Raw genomic sequence first — 23183 nt, forward strand, 5'->3', positions numbered from 1 at the left:
ATCATTCATACCATGTACATTGTATATTTGCATGCTTATTGCAATATTTTCACCTAGTAGATGACAAAAAATGTAAATGTAACATAATCAGTTCATTGTGACAATTTTTCTTCAACAGAAATGAATGCCGTATCTTGATAAAGGAGTACCTTTTTCTTTCTGACTCCAAAGTACCATATGGACAATACCTGTACCTCCTTTACTCTTCCCAGCAACTCAATGAGCCAGGCATTATTATTCTCACTGGAAACCACTCAAGTACACACAGAGAAGTTAAGTAATTTGTCCTGGCTTAGTAAGTGGCAGAGCTGGGATTCTTACCCATGCTGTGTGTTCCAAAGACATGTCTATATGACTAAAAAGTGCTATTTCTATAGAACTTGATGTTTTATAAAACTTTCTATATTTATATGATGATCCCTCAGTGTCTTTGGTAGGACCACTTTAGTGAGCCCTATTTTGTGGATAAAGAAATGAAATCATAGATTACTCATTCAAAGTCAAAAGACACATGACTGACAGAGTGAGTCTGCTTCCTGCACTCCATGACCATGCCATCACTGTGGCTGCCATGTTGGTGATTCACCATCAGAAACTAGAGCAGAAAAACCCATCTTCTGAATCGCTCCTACCCCAGACTTCTGCTGAGAGTAGTGTCCATCCCTAAAGGAAAGCTCTAAGGAACCACATGATGCTTGATGGGAACAGAATGTAGAGGTACCACCTGCCCTTTTCTGAACTTTAGAAGTCTCATTCTTAGAGCCAGCCTCCTCAGGCCATAGGTGGTATATGTCATAGCACTCCAATGAGGCCAGTAAATGGTTGAGAGTTAGAAGCTACTAACAAAGATTAAAGAATGGGACAATTTATACTATAGAAAGCTGGGCTGTCTGACCAAGACTTCTGCAGACAAGTTCAACATCTTTGATCTTTGAAACCTTTGCCCATTAGATGTCAAATGAATGAAATGTGATTGAAGCCTGGAGGAAAGGTATGGTGCTTAATAAAGGTATTGGGCTTCTTCCATATATCTGGCAGCCTCTTTTTATACAATAATCATACCTATTCTAATTCAAGTCCAGGTATTATGGAGAATCCCCTGACCACTGAAGTCTGAAGCGTCCTCTGCTGTCTCATGATACTCTGCATGGAACCCTAGCACTTAAGACAGCTGATAGACACCAGATGCAGTGGTGTATGATTGTAATTCTGGTGATATGGGAGGCTGAGGCAGGAGGATTGAAAGTTCAAAGTCAGCCTTAACAGCTTAGTAGAAGCCTGCATCCAGCTAAAAAATAAAAGGGGGTGGGGATGTAGCTCAGTGGTAGAATGCCCTTTATTTCTATTCTCAGTATTAGAAAAAAATTCTTGTAGAAAATCTTTATATTAGAGATATGTAACAAGATGCTTAATGACTACTATACAGCTCTCCTAGAATTGGGGGAATATTTTTCCTCCAGAACATTCTATAAATAAAACTGATGCATTTAAGAACCATGTCTCTTTAAATATTTTATAAATCCAGAACTAAATTTATTTATAAATCAGTTGCCTTCTTTACCTCTGTTGTCTCTTCTTGAAGAAGAGAAACAAGGGTTTAGGACTTCACATGAAGTTCTTCTTGTAAAAGGATGGGTAAAGGCCAAAAATCTTTGGCTGGTTTTCGAGCCCCATTTGCTAGTTGGAGGCATCAACACTATTTCACAGCATGTGGATTAAATCTATGCCTAAGAAAATTACAAATGGCTCACATTATGAATTTTACAAGGTGTTCCAGAATGTCCCCAAACCACTGTTATTAAATATGTGCATCCAAATTGTGCCAAACAACTTATTTTATATGTCTCTGTCACTTTTGCCTATGGATCCCATTAGCTCCATGAGGGCATGGATTATGCAAAGAGCAGAGACGTTAACCTCAGGCATTGAATATAAACCAAACTGATGACTGGGAAAAGCACTATTGGCTGATCCATCCTTATCCAGAGTTTTCTCAGGGACCTGAGAGAGTCCATGAGATGACAAGACTTCCTGTACCTTCCTTGGATTATACAACTGTGCATTGTTCCCACAGGATAACTTCGTTGCACCATTTTCTGAGACTAACATATCAACCAAAATCCTAGGCTTTGGGGGGCATAGGGACCTGTTAATTCTCATCTTCCACTTTCTATGGAAATTTCCACCTGGAGAGGGGAATAAGTGGATAAATCTGGAAATATCTGGTACATCTCTTGACAGAAGAAAGCAATGGCTGGATGTCAAATGTTCTGCTCTCTTCCTGACACCTTCAAACTTCAATTCACATTAAAAGGGGTAAAAAAAACAACTCAAATGATTATACTGTTCACAGGGACAGACTAAGCATAATCCTTCTTATTTCCCTCAACTCTATTTTGTCCAATTGTAACAATGAAAAATCCTAGGTTCTCTCATTGTTGGAATGGGTAAGGACAAGGACCTTCAAACATGGAGATTCATGGAGAGACGATTCAAAACAAATGATAGTCCCTTGAGTGTGAGGATTTTTTTGGGATGAGGCAGGCATATCTTAGATGCTTCCCTTCCTTTGCACCCCTCAGGAATGCTTTCATAATTCTTAAAACTATATAGATGTAGTTTGCATTCTCACCAGGATATAGTAACACTTCTTTTTTTTTAATTGGTTGTTCACAACATTACAAAGCTCTTGACATATCATATTTCATACATTAGAATCAAGTGGGTTATGAACTCCCATTTTTACCCCAAATACAGATTGCAGAATCTTTTATGGAACAGGTTGAAGTAGTGAGGAATACATAGGCTTTGGAATGAGACAGTCTGGGGGATCAGCTCCTGGTGTTCTGGCTAGCTATGACAAAAACTTGGGGGAAAAGGTGCTTAATTTTCCTGAGGCTCTGTTTCCCCATCTTCAAGATGAAGATGGTAACTTGTGCCTCAGCAGTTCTTCAGGGAGATGAAATGAGATACAATATATGAATGAGCCTAGCAGAAGCTCACCTGAAAAATAAAAATCACCAAGTTCAAAAACAGGGATGAACTAAGCACACAGGTTTTGAGGAGTCAACCAACACAGGAGAGCCTGGTGCTAAGGCAATGAGTTCAGGCCGACGCCACCCCACATCTGTTTTCTGTCTCCCAAGCTAAGACTTCCTTTCCCTGCAGTTGTCCGGAGCTCAGCACAGCCTGAATGGGAAGCGAACCTGCTCTGGTGTGCTCTGGAAGCAGAAGATGACTCCATTTGTTTTATTTTCCTTCCACTCCCAAGAAAGACCTTCATGTATGGAAGACACAGAACCCTCCAGATTCAGAGAATGGTCCACGTTTCTCAGTCTGCCGTTACATCACTATTGTTTTTGCTTGTTTCTTTCCCTAGAAATGCATTACCAGGATAGTAAACAGCCATCTTCAGAGGATCTCTCATGTAATGAAATATGCTGTGTAGGAAAAAATTCTCCTAAGTTGAAATCATTTTGAAAACAGCTGCAACTGCTGCTTTGCTGAAATACATCTGCACCACTGGGCTGAGATTCATCTTGTGATGTCCGCAAAAGAAATGTAACAGGGCAGGCCCCTTTCTGTACTTGAGACCTGCTCAGAGCCCTAAGCCAGGCTTTCTTTATTGTTTAGTAAGCTCTTTTAATGAAATGTACTACTCTTATTATAGAGGATTCAAAATAAGATCTAAATCACAAACCAATAAAAGAAAATTATTGGGCTGGGTATCTAAAGTTACTACCTAGAGGCTACTCCAGTGTGGTATTTATAAATCTCTAAACAGTTAAGTATAATTGTCTTTCTGGTTTTTGGGATGGGAGCCAACAGCAGTTTCAGTTACAACGGAAGAAAAATATTTTAGCGCTGAGCTTTGTTCGTTCGGTGGGTATAAAGAGAAATGGCTTCTCCCCCACTGCCATTTTAGAATTGAGAGAGAATATTGTGGTAATGAAATGTTATATGGGAGCAGCTGAAAAAATGCTGCTCTGATTTCAGGGAGGGAGGACGTGGGCGAGGATATGTGTATAGGTGTGTTTGCAAGAGAGAGGGGTGGCTCTGGGTGTGAGGGGAACCGGGCCTGGAGAAGTAGAGGAAGAGAGAAAACTGGGAAGGGCAGGTGTTGAAGGGTGGCGTGGGAGTTGAGGATGGGGTGGTCTGTCACATTAATGGCAAAGCCATATGTGCAGCTGCTCACCCAGAGCCAGTCACTCTGCATCTTTAGACACAAAGACAGAGCCGTTCAGGAAGGATGTGAACACTTCCACTAAAAGACCCATGACCCCAATCCTGCCAAACATCAGAGCACTCCCTCTGGAGTAAGAATGGAGATCGTATAAAACGCAGATCCCTGCGTCATAAAAATCAAGAAAATACTGGAGACCCTCCATTATAAAGAACCACAGAACTCCTCTCATCCAGTCTCAAAGACCAAGCCGGTAACTTTCCTTTGGCAAACGGACATGTGGTGAGGGGATGCTCACTCTGTTTTTAGGCAGTCCGTTCTGTCCATCCTATTCTGGAAATGTCTTCCTTGTGCTGGGCTAAAATCTGGTTCTCTTTAATCATTACTCATTGGCTCTGTTTTTTGTCTCATGGAGAAGATAAAAGGGACCTTTAAATCTGCTGATCTTAACTACTTAGTAAGTGGCATGTTGTGTAGGCACTGCCCCAGTACACTGATATCCTTCACACCATTCATCTGTTGGCCCATTTCCCCTTCCAAACTTCATCCCTTTTGACGTACCCGTTGTCATGTGGGTCAGGATGAAATGATCACTGCTTGAAGTAAATTACACTGTCATCAAGAAGATTTGTTTGAAAATTAACTCGCGAAGGTCCACGGTACATTCTGTCCATTCACTTTGTCCCAGAGTTCTGGCTTAAGAAGGTCCTTAAGAATCCTGCCTTTGCCACCCAATAATTTAGCAATTCCAATCCCCATTGTCTCACCCAAAGATAAAATAGAAGTCTTGTTTGCTTCTCTGAACAATAAAAGGTACCTCAAACTTTAGGATGGGGAGGATGTGCCCCATGTCCCCCAAATAAGGCCACCTGTCCAAGGACGGCTGCCACACTTCCAAAGAAGATGTCCTTCTCTATTTAAGCTCTGAAACTTTGCTGAAATACAGATGAAGGAGAGCACCTGCTTAAATGTGGATATTCATTTAGTGTTAGCATGGCTTCTGATAACAGAGGGCTGGGAAAAACTGGTGTGTGTGTGTGTGTGTGTATGTGTGTGTCCTGCTCTAAATTTTTTAACTTGGTGTCTGCAAGAGGCATAAAATATAGAAAATTAACCCAGAGGAGTCAAAGGAAGCCAGGCAGTGGGTATCTGTGCAGAGTTTGGTATCTTGGGGCCTTGCCTGAGACATCAGGTGGCCAGCTCAGCTTGGTTCTCTGGTCTCCAGTCAAAGCCCCTCTGCTTTCTCTTTCTAAGTCAGGCCTCAGGCTCTCTCCTTCCACTGCCTGTCCTCATTCCCTCTCTCTGACATTGTCCTTCACTCCTACAGCATGACAATGGGACAAATCTCTGTGACTCTCTCCTGTATTCAAGCCTTCCTTTCATTCTATATGCTCTTATGCCTACTGGATTTTCCTCTGAATTCTCACAGAAATGAACAAGCCTAAAACCCAGCTGTGCCTACGCTGCTTTCTTCCACAGCCCATCCCTCCACTCTGAAAGTCTCTTCTTGTGAGTGGCATCACTGTCCTCCATCACTGGGAAGGACACTCACATCCTCACAGTCTGTTTTACATCTGCAGTGACTCCTCCTTCCTATTGTTCTTCAAGATTCCTGACTTCCTCCTGGGTAATCACAGTTCCCAACTATGTCTCTGCATCCTCTTCTCCTCTATTCTAAATAATGCTTCACAGGGCTGCCAGATCCATCTTCCTAAAGCACGGGTCCAATCTCATCATTCTCTTGGCTCTGAAAACTTCTGTACCTCCCCAGTGCCTACTGAATTATCCACAGCTTTCTAACTCATAAACCCATAAAAATTATTTACAGTTTCCTAACTCAAAAAAAAGAGAAGATAAGTTCCTTAAAATCCAACCCAAATTTCAGCCTCATCTTCTCCTTGCTGTCACACACACCCTGTATTCTACCCAAATTATACTTGTTCCTGTCCCTTAAACACATTCCCTGTACTTCGGCCTCCTTACTTCTATTCTTCTCTCTGATGCAGGTCAAGACTTCTCTGTCTCCTGCTGAAATCTTGTGCATTTTTTCAAGGCCTCACTCACACCTACTCTCCTCTTTCTGTTCCCAGTGAGAACCTTCACCAATTGCATTTCTTTTGCAGTCTTTAGTAAACATTCGGAAGCAGAGTTACACACTGACAGAGGAAGTCATTAGGACCAGCAATGTGCTTTATGTCCCCCCATCCCACCATCTCCCAGCAGTGCCTGCCATGCAGAGACTGGGCACACGAAAGATGCTTACCAAATGTTTGTGGAACTGGACTGACCAGTGGAACCAGTAATGAGAATCAGATGAATGCAGAGCATATAAAGGGAAAGGGAACAAGAGAGGAACCATAATACCAAGGCTCAAATTTTTCCCAGACAATGAGACATGCAGAAGCTCCATCTTAAAGTCTCTTAAAGCCAGCACTGATCTTGGAGCTCACAGGGATTTATATTTTGCTTTGTTTTTTTTTTTTTCCCACCTAGTTTTATAAGTCAACCCTCTTGGTTTGACTTCTCTACTTACCAACTTCAACCCATTCATTTTAAATACAGATGGTCCCTGACTTAATGATGTTTCAACTTAGAATTCTTCAACTTTACGATGGTATAAGGAGAGCAGAGATCACACTTCAAATTGTACATTTGGATCTTTTCCTGGACTAGCAGTTTGCAGGACAATTCTCTCCCTTGGTGACGAGCAGTGGCAGTGAGCTGAGGCTCCCAGTCAGCCACACAGACATAAGCAGAAAAAGCAGACACTCCACAGTGTGCCATGTTGCTAAGCTATGGTGTTGGATAGGTGAGGTGTATTAAATGCATTTTTCACTTAAGGTATTTCCAACTGAAGATGGGTTTATTGGGATATCACTTCATTATTGAGGAGCATCTGCACGCTCTCAATAGCATCAAGGAAACCTTTGCCTCTTACAAATTTCCACGCCAAGTTATAGACAATTCTGCTTCTGATTTTTCCTGTCAAGTACTACAAGGAAGACTGCAGGGTTGTGCTGACCAGATTCCTGTCTTCAACCTCAGTTGATCCTCTTCAACTCAAGGGGATCAGGACTGAATTCTTTACTGTCTTCCCCAGGCCCGTTCCTTCTCATGTACTCTGTTTACTTAATGCTTCCATATCCACCCAGTAGCCAACCTCACACTGATTCCCAACTCCTAATCCAAGCTCATTCATGCTTCCTTCCCATCTGACTAGCTTCACTAACTATATTTTCTATACTTCTAATTCATCTCCAGTTCTTCCCTACTGACATCACTGAGGCTGTGTGGTCATCCCCTGTCCCACCTCTTTTAGTCACTATAACGTCTTCCTATGGAGTTCATGCCCCTGTCTCTTCCTATCCTTAGTCATGCTTATATTTTCATGCTTATATTTTCACCTGCTATCTTTTTCAAAGATGGCTTTAATCACCTCCTTCCTATGAATCTTTGATGAAACCCTCAAATCTAAATTCTTAGCAAAGCATCAAGTCTGGACTCTAGGCCTTAGCTGTTCAATATGGTAGCCATTAGCCCTCCGTAACTATTTAAGTTTATTAAAATTAAATTTAAAAAAATTCAGTTCCTCAGTCACATTAGCCATATCTCAAATGCTCAACAGCCATATGCATTCAACCCATCTACAGTTGTCACATTTTAGAAACCTTCTCAAGGCCTCAAAATGTGTAAAACGAGGACCCCACTGAGCTCCTCTATTTCTAGCCTGGTCCTTCTCTCATTGCACTCTCGTTATTTATGGGGATGCCCCTTCCACTCCTCCGTCCCTCAAGGAAAGTGAGGAGCTGAATCTAAGTCATTTTTGTCTCCTAAGACTTTATAGCGATTGATTCATGGGGACATCCATTTATTCCCCTTTCTTTCCCTTAAGAGTTACCTTTACTAGAAAGAAGCAGAAATAAGGTATAAGATGCTCTTTTCACATTTTGATATAAATGAAGAATGAGAAACTCCATCACGTGCCCTGTCTTTTCAGGTATGGACTCCAGTGGCTCCTGAGAATGGACTCTTCTGTTGCTACCCTCCCTTCCAAGAGCAGACTGAGTTCTTATCTTTTAGAACCACAGGGAAATAGTCTGGCAAGAGCCACCGTTGTACCAGCTGATTTAAATTGAAATGTTTTCCCCAGATAAATGCGTGCTAAATAATACACCAGCTCTCCAGCCAAAGGGAAGTGACAGGCACTCTGTAAATAAAGGCACTTAGTTGCTGGTAAAGAGCTGTAAAGTGGTTCTGAGCTGATGTTTGCTGACCAGCAAGAAGTGGCTTCACCTGCTTTATATAATTGTCACTGCAGTTTTGCCTGCTGTATATTAAAACTGCATCTCATAGACCCAAATGTCACATCGGATATACCATCCAGCAAGGGGTATGCTGCCTTTTTCCGTAATTGTTTTTGACAACCAGCCATCACATCTCCTCTCTTTTCAGAAAGTGTCTGGTCCAGAATCCCTAGGCTGGGTCAGTTCTGACACCATGTGGGTTAGAAAAGTGACACCAAAAGAGAATGTGAAAAGAAAAACGAAGAGAAAAGAGAGACCTAATAACAAACAGTGGCGAATGCCTGGGCTTGGATCCCAATGGAGCCTCTACTTCCTCAATGTCAAGACACACTTTTCATGTTCAATTGCATCGTATTCAAAAAACCTGCCATGAGGTTGAAGGAATATTCTGACCCAAAAACACATTTGTCCCGAGTCCACAATTTTATCCTACTGGGTTCAGGAGAAACAGTAAACATAGCTCTTGGGACACAGTTGAGGATAGGATTTCACAGAAAACAAAATAATAAAAGTTGGGGTGGCAATGGTGAGAAATCTATGCAGTTATCCTCAAGGAGAGCTCGATTTGTTCCCGCACATGAAAAGAGTAACATGGAATCCTTTCTGTTCTCTATAATTTCAACCCCCTTGGAGCTTGGTCATGCCAAATGCCCAGATGATGAAAAAAGTATCAGAAGCCAGTGGGTGCTCCTGTTAGTCAAAAGGGTCCCAAAGAGGAAGAGTGGCAAGGAGACCCAGCTTGTCCATCCAGCCCATGTGTTGAGAGGAAACCAGGGATCTGGGTGCTGGGCCAGTGATGAGAGTCGAGCACTGGGTCAGGGTGACTTCTCTGTGTTGACAGTCGCTACCAGACCTCAGCCTTTGAAAAGTCAAATAGTAACCAGAGGATACTGTTAAAAACCAAGGACAGGACAGGGGCAGACAGGGGCACAACACAAGGGGAAATGCCAGGTTGGTGTCTGACAGCTTCAACATTGTATCCTGGAAAGCAGAACAGAGTGTGGGCTCCTAGGAGGCGTGTGCTCCACTCTACCAAGACCTGGAAGCCAGGCAAAGTATGGCAGGGCGTGGAACCCACCCTCTGCCTTCTTTCACTGTGCACATTTCAGTCCACTTAGACCACAATACCAAACACCATACACTGGGCAGTTTACAGACCATACATTGATTTCTCAGTTTTGGAGACTGGGAAGTCCATGATCAAAGCATCAGCAGGTTTGGTGTCTGGTGAGAGCCTACTTTCTGATTCATAAATGGCACCTTCTCACTGTGTCCTCACATAGTAGAAGGGTTGTGGGGCCTTTCTCTGACCTGTTTTGTAAAGGCACTAATTTCATGCACAAGGGCTCCATCCAAATGACCTACTTGCCTCCCAAAGGTTCCCCCCTCCTTACACCATCACATTTCAACAAACAAATTTTGAGGGCACACAAACCTTCAGCAGTGTGTGCATGTGCATACACAAAATAAAGAGTAAATTTTATTTTTGGAGTAAGGCCTTTCTCTTTCCTCCATATCTCCTCTGCCTAAACCTATTTTTCTTGTTTATGTTAAAAAGAATAAACAAGGCTTTTGAGCATTGGAGAGGGGAAACATTCTTACTGGTTTGGCTATTATATAGGATTTGAGAGGTGGGCAACTGTTTAAGAGAGCTTGGAGGAATGCCTATGTCAGATGCATATGTAACTAAATTATACACTGAGATTCTCATCCCTGGACCTTGAAAATCATGATGACTGCACTGGGAGCACCCAGGCATGCTGGGAAAAGGGATGTTTTCCAGCCCACCCCTGCTTCCTCCGTTTCCACCCAAAGGGACAATTGCTCCTTCCACTTTTTTCCATTCCTTCTGTTGGTTCCTCTCTGGGGGAGGGGGCATGCCAGAGAGGGCTGTCAGCTTGTCATTGCACCAGGTTTGTCAGCAGGAAGATTTGCTGTGCTTTAGAGCAGCACATGAGTCTCTTGGGGATCTTATTAGAATGCAGATTCCAACAGGCGGATCTGGTGTAGGCCATGAGATTGTGATTCTTCAACAAGCTCCCCCAGTTGGTATTATATCAGGAGAATAGAAGAAAATTAGATGTTGATACAATTGTTAGAAGGCCAGAGAAACCAAAGTCAAAGTGGCCACCATTTGCACTTGGCAACACCAAAATGGAAGCTTCTTCTGAGCTTGACCAGAAGCTGCTGTGAATCTCAAGACCCTCAGGCAACTCCCCCCACCTCTTCCCTCAACCTCTGGCTGCAAAGCTATTGGTTCTCAGGAAGCTCCCCTGAGAATTGTGTTGATCCCCCAAGTCTGTTCAAGTCTGGCAAAACCAAGTCCTCTCTTTCTCTTTCACTTTCAAAATCTCACTCCAGGGCCCTTCTTTCACTGATGCTTTCATAGAATCAGTAAAAGGAAGGAGATCTGCAGAGAATAGGTTTCCAGGAACGGTTTTTAATGGTCTTGCTGCAATGGTGACCAGATGTTAGATGGAGATAGTGATACCAGTTGACAAAATATAATGGAGCACACAGGTCTAGGATGCATGATCAAGCTGAGTTTCCACAAACTCCTGCATGAGGAGCTCTACCCAGCTATCTATAGGGTGGCTCCTAGCCCAGGAGCTGTAGTTCTCATAAGTGTTGTTCCTTTAAATTTCCATCTTAGAATAATAGGATTCAGGCTCCCTATCAGGCAGCCAAAACCACCCATCCAGTAGGCACAGATAAAAACCATCCTATAGTTTACAGCAAGCCTGCACAGAAGACTCACACGGAAGAAAATGCTTTCATGCCAACCTTCCAGATCCTGAGAATCACGATCGTTTGTTATGGGGTTTTGGCTGTGCTGCCTCTCTGAGACTCCTAGATGACATCTTTACTTGTAACCACCTGCCCAGAATCCCAGAGCAAATGACAGGGAAGATTGGGGGCAGAGCAGAAGGCAGATGTATGTCATTCAAGGCTGCTGTGCCTCCTCCAGGAAAATGCATGGGCTGACATGTGTCATCTCTTGCTAAATGACTTTCAGTGCCTGTACAGTCCTCACTCTCCAGAGATCACTGTTCCTTGGTCTGCAGAGTCTTAGATGCAGCCCTAACAATGACAATGCTCAACACCCATCTCAGTTCAATGGTAAAAGTATACACTGGGAGGAAGCCCTGGGAATGTGCAGCTGGCATCTTTTCAATGCTTGACATTTGGCCAGTGACCCTGGTCAGAAAGCCACTGTTTAGAAAGGCTGAAGGTGTGGCCATTGAAAGACTCATTTATTATCTAGGAAGGCAACCTAGTGTGCACAGGGAACATCAGAGCTCCTGCCTGCATCCCAGGATGGCAAGAAGAGGCAGCAGCTGCCCCTTTGAAAGCCATCACTGTGACCACAGGTTTCACTGCCAGGCAGGCAGATGTGAGCCTCTTTGAATTACTGAATGAAGGATATCCCTCTTGCCAGCCCCTGTCCCCCGTAGGCACGGCAGAGAAGTATTACAGGCTGTCCTTACCTTGGGAATTAGCCTGCAAGACCCCGATGCTGTCATCAAACTGCATAGATTTGATGTTGAGTGACGCCAAGATGCATTCCTTGTCCTGCAGCGAAGTATCATCAATATTATTCTGATTGGCTGACAGGATAACGCACATGTCACAGAGGTTGATGTTGACAGCCCTTAAATCAGCCCGACTTAATGGCGTACCCTTTGGCATAGAGGAAAGAAAAAGAGAGAGAAGCAAAAGTGAGACCAAGGGAGAAGAGGGAAGGAGGGAAAAAATAAAAACAAATTAAAGATTGAGCCAGAGCTTTGGGAAATTATTTAACAAGTATCTTTTTTATGCCCTGACATTAAGCTGGCCTAACTACATTTCTGGGAATAGGGGCTGTGTGCTAATCTAAAGGGTAGTCGGTGCTGATGGCAGCATTTCAGCCTGCCTCTCAATACTCAATCAAGCTATTACTAACAAATGCACGAGAGGAATAATGCCTGGGTCTACATCTTCTTCCTGTCTGGAAATTGTCTTGATTTAAGTAACTGTCCTGTGGCAACCTTTGGCTTTCAGAATGCAATGGTGGGGGGGATATATGGGGGGGGGTCAAATGCCTGTTTATTTAATAGCAGGTCACTTCTGTCTCAGGCTAAAGACAGCAGTTCTAACTAGAATTTTCAATGCAGCCAAAAGGAAATCTCAGTGAGTTGGGTGTGATGAGGTGCTCTGCTCGACTGAAGCTCTGCTATGTACCAGAGGGAGTGGGATTAATGTGCATCTTGCAAAGGGGATATAGAAGAGAGGAAGCCTGAGGTCATATAATTTTATTCTTTTTAGCAAGGAAAAAAACCCAGGAAATCACCTAATTATCTAACAACAGGAAAGGTTAAAAATAGTATTGGACATGTTTACCAAGGAAGAGTATGTAGCAAGTAAAGAGAGGGAGCTTGCTCTCCAGGTAGTGATCATTTTTTGGAAAAAAAAAATTTCAAAGATGGAGGAGGAAGTGGGGGAAAAAGTTCTAGAAGCATTCAAAAAGTGTAGCTTCATTTATGTAAGAAAAAACCCTCCAAATAAATTTATATATTTATAAATACATTTATAAATATATGTAAATTCAAAGAGAAAACTCAGGAAAAAATATACACAAACTAATAACTAGTAATTACCTCTGGGGAGGGAAAAAAGATGGGGGTGGTGAAAGGGAAAGTTTGCCTTTGACTTTATATACGTCTGTGTTGTTTGAATATTTTATAACAAGAACATATTTGTATATTACTGGTATAATTAAAAATAAATAAGCCAGTAAACATATTTTTAAAAAAGATCCCAGAATAACATAAGACAGTGGCGGGGGTGAGAAGGAACAGATCTAGAAGGTAAAGGTGGATTGAGAGGACTGGGGGGCAACCAAGGCAAAACAAAAAGGAGAGGGCCATGATCTCCACATGCTCTGTGTCCTCCAGAGGTGCCACAGCAAAACTCACTGGGCCAGCCCATATCGGAGCTCCACAGCAGCCATGGAGCACCATTTTGGTGTTCCTATCCAGCTATCAGCCTCGTTGGTCTTCCAGACTGAGTCTAGAGTCTGCCTTGCCAACACGGAGACCCCAGTTGCCCTCAAATCACTGCCTGCATAGGGAAAGGGCTTGCCTCCTGCTGCATGTTTCTGCAGATGTCTTTCTCTTGTCCCCCTTCCTAGAGAAGTGACCTTGAGAAGATAGGACCTGGCTGATGATTGGAACCCATCCTGCTCAGTGATGGTCATGGTTCTGTTCTCAGTCGCTCAATTATCACTGCAAAGTGGAACCAGGGAGGACAGGCATTTAGTGTCCTGGGTGCTGGAAAGTTAGTGGTTCCAGGCACTGAAACTGAAACTTTTAAGAGAAGGAAAATGCCCTCTCCTATGATATCTTGGTGGAAAATAAGTCTTGTCGACTTCCTGTGTCCTTTTGCCAGTGCATAAACTTCAATTGCCTACATACATATTTTTAAAATTTTCACCTTGTAGGGAATCCAGCAGTAATTGTGATATAAAACAATCCTTGGGCAGTTGTAGACACATGATTCCAAACCACAAGAAATACAAATCACATACACAGAAAACTTCTGTGTTTCTCTAAGCTGGCCCTATATGCAAGGTACTGTTTAAATAGTGTATGTATGTAAGTCCTCATTATGGTCAAGGCCCATTTTGTGCAAATCTACTTTGCTTGGTATACTAAATTTTATAGGGTTTGAAAAAGATCTGAAAATATGAGAGCTCATTCATGTGTCCAGAGACAGGGGAGGAAATGTGTACAAGGGAGCATACAGAAGGAAACACACATACCTAAAACATGCACACACAAATATAAAACATCACACATACACACACACACACACACACACACATCCCAGTAAAATAATAACCTTTTTACAAAGATACTCCTAGAGGTCAAGAGACCCTGTGGAACAGAATGTGTATGATGATAATCATAGAAATATCATATCTAACATTTCTGAAATTAGCCAAGTATATAAAGTATATGGTTATGTTCCTCTAAGCCTGTGACTTTTTGTTTGTTTATAGTGGACTATCCTTAACTATGTAAGTTCACTAAGGCCATCAATTTGGGGCTCTGCATCTAATATATGTTTACTGAAAACCTACTGTGCCAGATATTTTGTAAAATGAATAATGGCTTCTAAGGGACACTTCATATATATATATATATATATATATATATATATATATATATATATATACTATGTAAGAATACATACTTCTCATGTATTCTTTAATGAAATATATCACTGGATCCTTTCTCCCACATTTCCGAGATTATGGAATCTCAGAAATAATGGACTTCAGCTTCAAAAGTAGAGGAAAATATAGACCTCTTGACATGTAGAGAAATCCATGTTTCACAGGTTTAGAGATATAAACAGAAGAAAAACATTTGGAGGATAAATAATATTTTCATGAATTTGTGATGTGACAACAATTTCAAATACTGGAAAGCAGACTACTTTATAATTTTTTGAAAGTTTGTAGAAAATATATTGATTAGCTTAGGAAGTAGTTATGTGACTCCTAAATCACATATCCCAGATCCTCACACTAAGTCATTTCTTGTAGATTATGGTCCTAGTATTCTGCAGTCAAGAATATCAAATGCAGCCAGGCCTAGTGGTGCAGGTCTATAATTCCAGCAACTCAGGAGGCTGAGTCAGGAGGAACTACAAGTTCCAGGCAGCCTCAGCAACTTAGTAAGATCTTGTCTCATAATACAAAAACAAATAAAAAGGATTGGGGATGTAGCACCATGGGTTCAATCATCAGAAAACAAAAACAAAAAACAAAGACTGTATCATGCATACATGTGCACACATACATACACACATGGCCATGAAAAACACTGCTGAGCTTCTGAAGATATGGTGGATAGGGGCAGCCCAGGAAAGGGGTTGAACTTCTGTAGAGTAGAAATAAAGAACTCAGTTATGTAGTCTGAAACAGAAGGAGGTATGATCAAGGTTTCTCTAAGCATTAAGTGAAAGGCCAAAATGTCATAAGTGAAATGACATAAATAATTATAAATAATTCTAAATTCTACTGTAAATCACCATGTCTCAGCGCTCTGAGTTGTGTATAGTAGACAAGAGCAACAGAGTGTTTAGACACCTATACGGTTAACACACATGACACCAGCTAAACTTCATCCCTGATGAGGGACTGAACTTGGCTGCATATTCCTTTTAATAAGGTCTCCCAGGGTTTGGCTTTTCCTAGGCAGGGCATAGGGGAAGGGCTGCATCCTCGGGCCCATACCCAGATGAAGAAGCAGAGGCAGAATCAAAGCTACAACGATCATATCCATCTGGGATTTTCTTTTGTGAATAAAAAGAAGAAGGGAAAAAAATCATCAATAATGCGACCTTGGACTTACAGGCAATATGGACACTTTGGGGAAGTTATGAAGAGTTTCCCATTCCCGCTTGAGGTACTCTATGGAGCCCACAAACACAATGTGCTTGAGCTCATGGTAATGAAAGTTGCTGGCACGGAGTGGCATCACCAGGTTCCGGAGGCCAATCAGGGCTGAGCTGACATCACCAAAGATGCAGACCACAACATGGCCACTCAGGACAGTCATGGCGGCTTCACTTCGAGTCTGCAAAAGTGTTGGAGAGAAGACTTCAGAGTTTTGTTGCAAGGAGAGAAAAAAAAATCATTCATGCAAAGTGAACATTGGCCGTGTGCTTACTATGTGGTATTGCTTGGTTTGGGTGTGGTTCCAAGGGCCCACTGTGATGAAAGGCTTGGTTCTAGGTAGTGCTGTTGTGTGGGGGAACTTTGGAAGTTAGAGCCCAGCAAGTAGTTCTCAGGTGTGAGGTAGCTCAGGTATGACCCCATTGGGAGCTCTCATAGGGCCCTTGACTTCCCCTGAAATCAGTGTGAAAGCAGCAAGCCTAGCAACATCCAGACTCTTTTACTCTGCTCATGTTCCAGATGTAGTCATTGACTTACACTTTCACCATGAGGCACCACCACACACCACCCACCCTCACTAGAGACCAAATGGATGGGGCCACCCAATCTTGACACTGAATCTCCAAAACTGTGAGCTAAATGAACATTTTCTCTTTATAAACTAGCTGTCTCAGGTATTTCCTTGTAGTAATGTCAAACTGACTAATACAGCCATTGGTTTTACTTCATCAAAGTCACATACATGTCATATATACATATATATAATTTGCATATTGTGTACATAATGTATTTATATAATAAATACATGTAAACATACACCCACACATATCACTATCCTCTTGAAGAAAAGATCTAAGATATGCCATACATAAATGTGAGCAGGAGATATTTCATAATGATCTTCAGGGAGGACATTAAGAAGGAAAAGAACTATTTATTATTTGGAAAGACAAGTCTTAGGTTCCTTGGAATTTTTTATATAATTAGATGCATTTTCAGGTTCTATTGCTCAGATGATGGCAAAAAAAGATATTTTTGTCAGTGTCAGGCAGAGAAATTTGAGTTTTGAGTTCTAGATTTATCAGTGAGGTGTCTTATATGGTCATAACAACTAGGTAGAATGTGATAGCTAAAGCCAGGGGGCTGACAACTCTGGCCGGCAGCCTCAGTCTGGTATACCATATGCTACTGTATGTCCAGTGAGCTAAAGGTGATTTTTGTATTTCAAAATGGATGAGAACCAAAATCAAAACAAGAATATGTCATCACATGTGAAGATAATATGAAATCTGAATTTGAATAAAGTTTTATTGGAACACAGCAAAGCTTACACATGTAGGTATTGTCCAGTTACTTTCATGGTACAGCAGTTGACCTGATCAGTTGTGTCAGATCCTATGGCCTGTGAGACCTAAATCATTCATTATATGACCTTTTATAGAAAAAGTGTGCTGTCTTGGGGCTCCCAGGGGGGTTCCTGGAGAAGTTACCTTATACAAAAAAGGACCCCCAAGGAATTAATAAAAGAATCTAAAGAGGGACTGGGGCTGTAACTCAGTGCTAGAGCACTTGTCTAGCATGCTCAGGGTTCTGAGTTCTATTCCCAGCACTACAGCAAAAATAAATAAATAAAGGAAGGAAGGTGTTGTCTAAAGATATTAGTAAATGCAAGAGGACAGGTCTTATTCCAACTCTACCTCTGTACCAACAAAGGAAACCAATGAAAGAACACCACCTGCAGAGAACCTCAGTTTCCTAGAAAATGTAAATGAGTAGCCACTGCTGACCTTTTTACTCACCAAGCTAGCAAAGAGGATAATACAAGGAGGCCAGTTGTGAGCCCTTCTCTGCCTCTCCCAGTCCAAGGACTCCCATCTTTCCTGCCTTCCTCCCTGTCCACCCACTGCATGCCTGGATGGCCCCATGTGGCTTACAATACCTTGGGGGAGGCATATTAATGTCCACAGCACATATCAAACTCTGCTTGATTTAATCCCTAGCATTGACCAGTGTATTGATTGTTTAAATGCCAATATTGCAATTCACAACAATGTCAGGGTTATTATAGTAACCCCTAAGGAAAGGAGGAAGCTAGCTTTCATTCTCTGATCTTTAGAATAAAGTAGGGGCTGTCACCATTATTGGTTTCCCTCTGCAACAGGACAGAGAAACCTGAGCACAAACTGTAAGAAATGCCTAATAAACTGTGAACAAAGAGAACCCCCTCCCCTGGGGAGCTCACATTCCCTACCACTGCTTCAGGAGAAGACCTGGAGCTGGTTATTGGGCTGCATGGAAGTACAGTGCTTGGGTACTGCAGGAAGAGAGTCCACCAGTCTGTGAAAGGCTATGATGGGATTCCTAATTACTTTTAATTGTCCAGCTCATCTGGGAAGCTAGCTGCCCTCAACAAGCCAAAGGATTACAAACTGGGTCCTGGATAGAAGCTAGAAATATAGAATATGGAGGTAAGCTAGGTGTCAGCATGCAGAATGATCCAGGCACAGATGCTGACCCAAGGAGCTTAGATCTGGGATCAAAATAATGATTTTCAAATGTGCTGTAGCAACATCAACTGAAAAATTACTAAAAATCCACATCCCTGGACCTCAGCCCTGGAGAATCTGATGCTGCCAAGCTTAAGCCCCACTAGAGGAACTACTCATATGGTTCTCTGTGCATCCTGTTTTCTTCCTGAATTCTTCAGTGCCCAACGCAAAGCCTCCATAGCCTTAAACTCCTTCCAAGCCCAATCATGGCCTTCCTGGCCACTTAAACACATATGGGTGTTTCTCTTATAGTTTTGAATGGCGTTTTGTGCCTGATTTCACTCAGGTTAAATAAGTTGTTCTGATTATATGATTTTCTCTCTAATGAGATGATCATTTCCTCAAGATTGTGACCATCTCATATATATTTTATCTCCAAAGTCATTTGTGTCCTACACCCAGTGAGTAAATACCACCACAAAGCACCTTCACATAGGTGGCCCTTCTGTTATTCTCATCTACTTCAGGGTTACTTTAGAGAAGGCTCCTTTGATCATACTGTCTAAATAGTATTTACAGCCCAGGATCTTGCTTTATTGTCTTCATAACACTTTATTAATATCTGAAATAATATGCACTTGTTTGTCTATTTGGTGGTCTTCTCTTTGCCCCACTAGAATACAAGCTCTATATATTATAATTTCAGAAAAAGAAAGTGCTTAATACATAATAGGCTTGCTATAAATGTTCTGCTAAGTGGTGTTATTTTTCAAATAAACTCATCTCCCTCAACTCTTTTTCTTGAGTTGATCAGATGTCAGTTAACATAGAGTGCTTAGAAAAATCTAGGCAAATTATTAAAACCCTGGATTCCAGATTGAGCATCCAGCCTAGGATTTGCTACAGGTGGGTAACACCAGGCTGACTTTAGACCAGTAAGGTAAAGTGTGGTGGAGACAACACCAGACGGTAAATGCATAAGCAGCTTTGTGGTTACAGCCATTTTCTCCTGGTGACCTACACAATGGCTGTTTACTGAGAATTTTGACTTTCATGATTTGGCACCTCCAAGACAGCCTCTAGTGTGAAGTTGTATTGGCTCTTACTGCTTGCTTATAATTAAGTTGAGAAAACACACACTAGACAAAACACAGGAAAAATCTAGTGAATTAGAGCCCACAGCCATTCTGAGGACCTAGAATAGTCCTTGTGAAGAAAAGTTGGCCCTGACATCAGAAATGACAGGATTTTTTTTTTTTTGTCTGACAAAGGAGGGGTCCCATAGCAATCCAGGGATTAGCAGCACTGGGAGGAAAGAACCTCTCTTTCTGACCTTCTTGTTATTAATCCATTTTTCATGGATTAGCAAGACAATCAACTCTAGGAAAGCCAATGTGGGCATTAAACCTAAAGCTATTAATAGGGCAAATGCCAAGAGTAGAATGGATGGCTATCTATGCTGACAATCTGGGCCAGAACAGAAGCAGCCCATTCTTGCTATGGAAGTGCTCATGAGCCATCCATGAAGCAGGACTCTGAGCCCAGCCTCCCCAAGGTGTACCATGGTTCTGCACTGTCACCAGCAAATGCACTTGTCCATGTGCATCAAGTGCTAAGGAGGAACACCAATTGCAAAGCTTTTATCTTCAAGGGTATAAACATGGTTGTGAACAATAACCACACGGGCAAGATTCAGATCTATTATGGCATTTAAAAATAATAATGATAATAATAATAACAGATAGAACAACAGGTCACTTTGTACAGTCATATGTCATCTTCATGACCCCCTGTGTTAGGGTCATTCTTACCTCATCTTCTTACAGATGAGAAAACTGAAGTGCAGAGAGCCATGTGACTTGCCCTGAGCCAGGTAGCTACTAGATGGCACAGGCAGCCTCTGATCTCAGAAATGATGCACATCTTGCCTCCAATGATACCTTGCCCTCAGCACATGATCACCACTATTATAATGAGCTAATAAATATTCAGAGACTGAAGAGTACTGCTCTTGCTTGTGTTCTGATTAGTGGTCTAGCTGCTTCACTCTCTGCTTGGAACTGGACTCATCGAAACTCATTAAGACCAGCGACTGTGTCATTCTATTATCTGGTTAGAAGGAGCTCATTCCCTATTAAGTAGAGTACCAAGCAGATGTGATGACCTGGGTTTCACAGTCCCTCACTCACCAGGATGACTTTCTCAATCTCCTTGGGTGCGCACCAGTGAAACATCCCTGTAGAGTCGTACTTCTTCACGTTGGAGTCCATGTTGTCAATCTGATCATTGCCAGGAATTAACAAGGGGTCATGCCTGGGGAGAAAAGGACAGGAAAACCTAAGTGGAAAGGGTGATAAATTATAAATGGAGAGTGTCCCCTGAGTTACATCTCAGAGGAGATAAAAGATGTGGAGGAAGTGGTTGTCACTGACAGCCATCCTCTTGCGGGCAGAACCTGTCCCTTGAAAGACAACTGCCTCAAATCACCACCACCCATTTCAAAGTGCAGTCAGGTGATAATTTGTCAGGTAATAATTCCGTCTTTCTCCTGCACCTCGACTCTTAAATAAATTTCAGGCCATTTTGTGGATTTGGCTACCCTTTCTAGGGCCACTGCACCCCTCATTCTTTCTTTTTACCAGCTATAAATTTCCCCACCATGTGCACCCCCACCTGTACCCCAAAGGGTTGCTATTAGCATCGGCAATGAAGAGGAAGGAATAGGAATAGAGCCTCATGCTGACTGACTGGCATGAAGATGGAAAGCCAATTACTTGCTCTTTCTGACTACAACTTCTGACGTGATGCTCTTCGCAGTAAAAGCTTTAACAGGCTGCACTTTAAATATTTTAGCAATTTGCCCAATCAGATTTTGCTCTCTCCGGCTGAAGCCCTTTAAAGATTCAGCAGCATGTCACTTCAGAGCAGATTGACTACCAAATGCCCACATCTGGAATACATGATTTCAATACTAAACAACACCCTCGCTCCATGCCTTGACAACTGTATTTGCACTCACTGTCCAATGATGGTCCCCACCCCCACCCCCACCTCTTTTTCCCGGTGCAGCATCCCTTGGATGAATGCCTCAAGCTAAGGTGCATTGTAATGAACTTGTTTCAGATTCTCAGGGCTCCATTCACCCTCTCTTCCCTAGTTTGCAGAAGGAAAGGGGGGATATTCCTACAGAGGCTGCCCCTCCAGTGGGTTGCCAGAGCCTCCTTGACAACGTTAAGAATCACAGGAAAATCAGGCAGTGGAATAGGCTTGCAGCATGAGAAATAAGCCCCGCACCTTGGGGCCCAGTCCTTGCCCATGATTCTACTCTGATAGCAAATTCAGCATCTCGGTATGGAAATCATCATTGGTTTCTATGACACAGACCACATAGAATTAAGACACTGTCCTTTCAATGAAATTATCTTCCTGAGTCATATTATCCACCCAAGATACAAATTTTTTAAATGTAAAATGATTTTGCCTTTAAAATTATCTATTTCAAGCATCAAAGGATAATCTTTATTCATATTTTAGTGTCTCTCTATTGGAAATCTCTGATTCTTTCTCATTAACATGTCTAGAATATAGAGATTGAGGCAGCAATCTGTATCTGGTCTAAAGAACTGGCACAAAGGTCTTTAATACCTACCCACCCTGGCCCTCCCAATATGCTTCTCATCCCCACATAAGATGGAAAACCCTCTTACTATATTTACTAATTCCTGAGAATTTGCTTTTAGGCTACACTAAATGACAAATACCACATGAGGCAGTCCTGCAACGAACATGCTAGATGACTACAGCAACTGTCAAATCCAATCTTCCAAGGAGTGGAACAATCCAATTCAGAGGAGCATCTCAATGGCCAGGTTGTTGGGAGATCTTGAGGTGTTGTAAACAACCCCTTTTCAAACTGAGCTGAGTAAAAAATGCTAAAATAAAAAGGCAGTTGCTGATAAGGACTGATCACAGATCAGGTTGAAAATGAAATCTGAAGGTTTTTCATTTTATCCTTGAAAAATCTTTAATAGTGCCATTTGTGTCAGGTTATGGGACAGGCAGGTAGAGAGCAGCTCCCCCAGAGAAGAGGGTGGAGAAAATGAACCCTTCCCAAAGCTTGAAGAACAGATTCCAATTACAAGAGAATCTTAATAAGCTTGCCTCAAAGATAAAGTACCAGGTTCAAATTATTTTGCCCTACTTATTGGCTGGGTAGAAAGTATTATCTTAAGAAGGTGTGAGACCTGCCCCAGTACATTCATGGTTTGAGAGATACCTGGACTAGGTTCATATAATATCAATAATAAAGACAATGATACAGAAAGTGAACAAAAATTTCTTTCAAAAAAATAGATTCCTTAGGAGAGAGGAGATGCATTTTTGTTTGGTTCAATTGGTTCTTTCTAGAAAGGAGTCATTCCTTGGTGACAGTGGCCTGTAACCTTCATCTTAGAAAAGTAGTGAGAAAAACCTGACAGTTGATTGACTCTCATGAGAGGACAAAAAGACAGTGAATGCCAAGCTTCATTAGTTGGGGTGGAGGTTTGGGGGAACCAGGTAAAATTTGACATTACAGGGCTACAAGCCACAATTTGCACTGGAACATCCAGAAGCATCCAGTAAGTCACAGAGGTACTCTAGGCTGCAATCTATCCTCCCCGCCAATCTCTCAGCCTGGCCTGGATACTTTAAATATACATCATCCAGGATTTCCCCCAGTGGACTTGATCTGAGAAACATCAAAAAACTCCCTGAACATAGAT

General features: G+C 42.1%; 1 protein-coding gene across 12 annotated transcripts in view; it reads right to left on the reverse strand.

Moving 5' to 3' along the window:
* The window catches only part of Kcnma1 (potassium calcium-activated channel subfamily M alpha 1), a 717716-nt gene that overhangs the window by 57345 nt on the left and 637188 nt on the right, over nt 1–23183 (reverse strand). For all 12 annotated transcript variants that reach the window (XM_077798516.1, XM_077798515.1, XM_077798514.1 and 9 more), the window contains 3 exons: nt 20610–20733; nt 15888–16112; nt 11976–12168 (listed from right to left, as the gene is read on the reverse strand). In XM_077798516.1, coding sequence (XP_077654642.1) covers nt 11976–12168; nt 15888–16112; nt 20610–20733 — 542 coding nt within the window. The remainder of the gene's footprint in view (nt 1–11975; nt 12169–15887; nt 16113–20609; nt 20734–23183) is intronic.

The sequence above is a fragment of the Urocitellus parryii genome, chromosome 5, assembly GCF_045843805.1.
Source record: "Urocitellus parryii isolate mUroPar1 chromosome 5, mUroPar1.hap1, whole genome shotgun sequence".
NCBI classification, from domain to species: domain Eukaryota; kingdom Metazoa; phylum Chordata; class Mammalia; order Rodentia; family Sciuridae; genus Urocitellus; species Urocitellus parryii.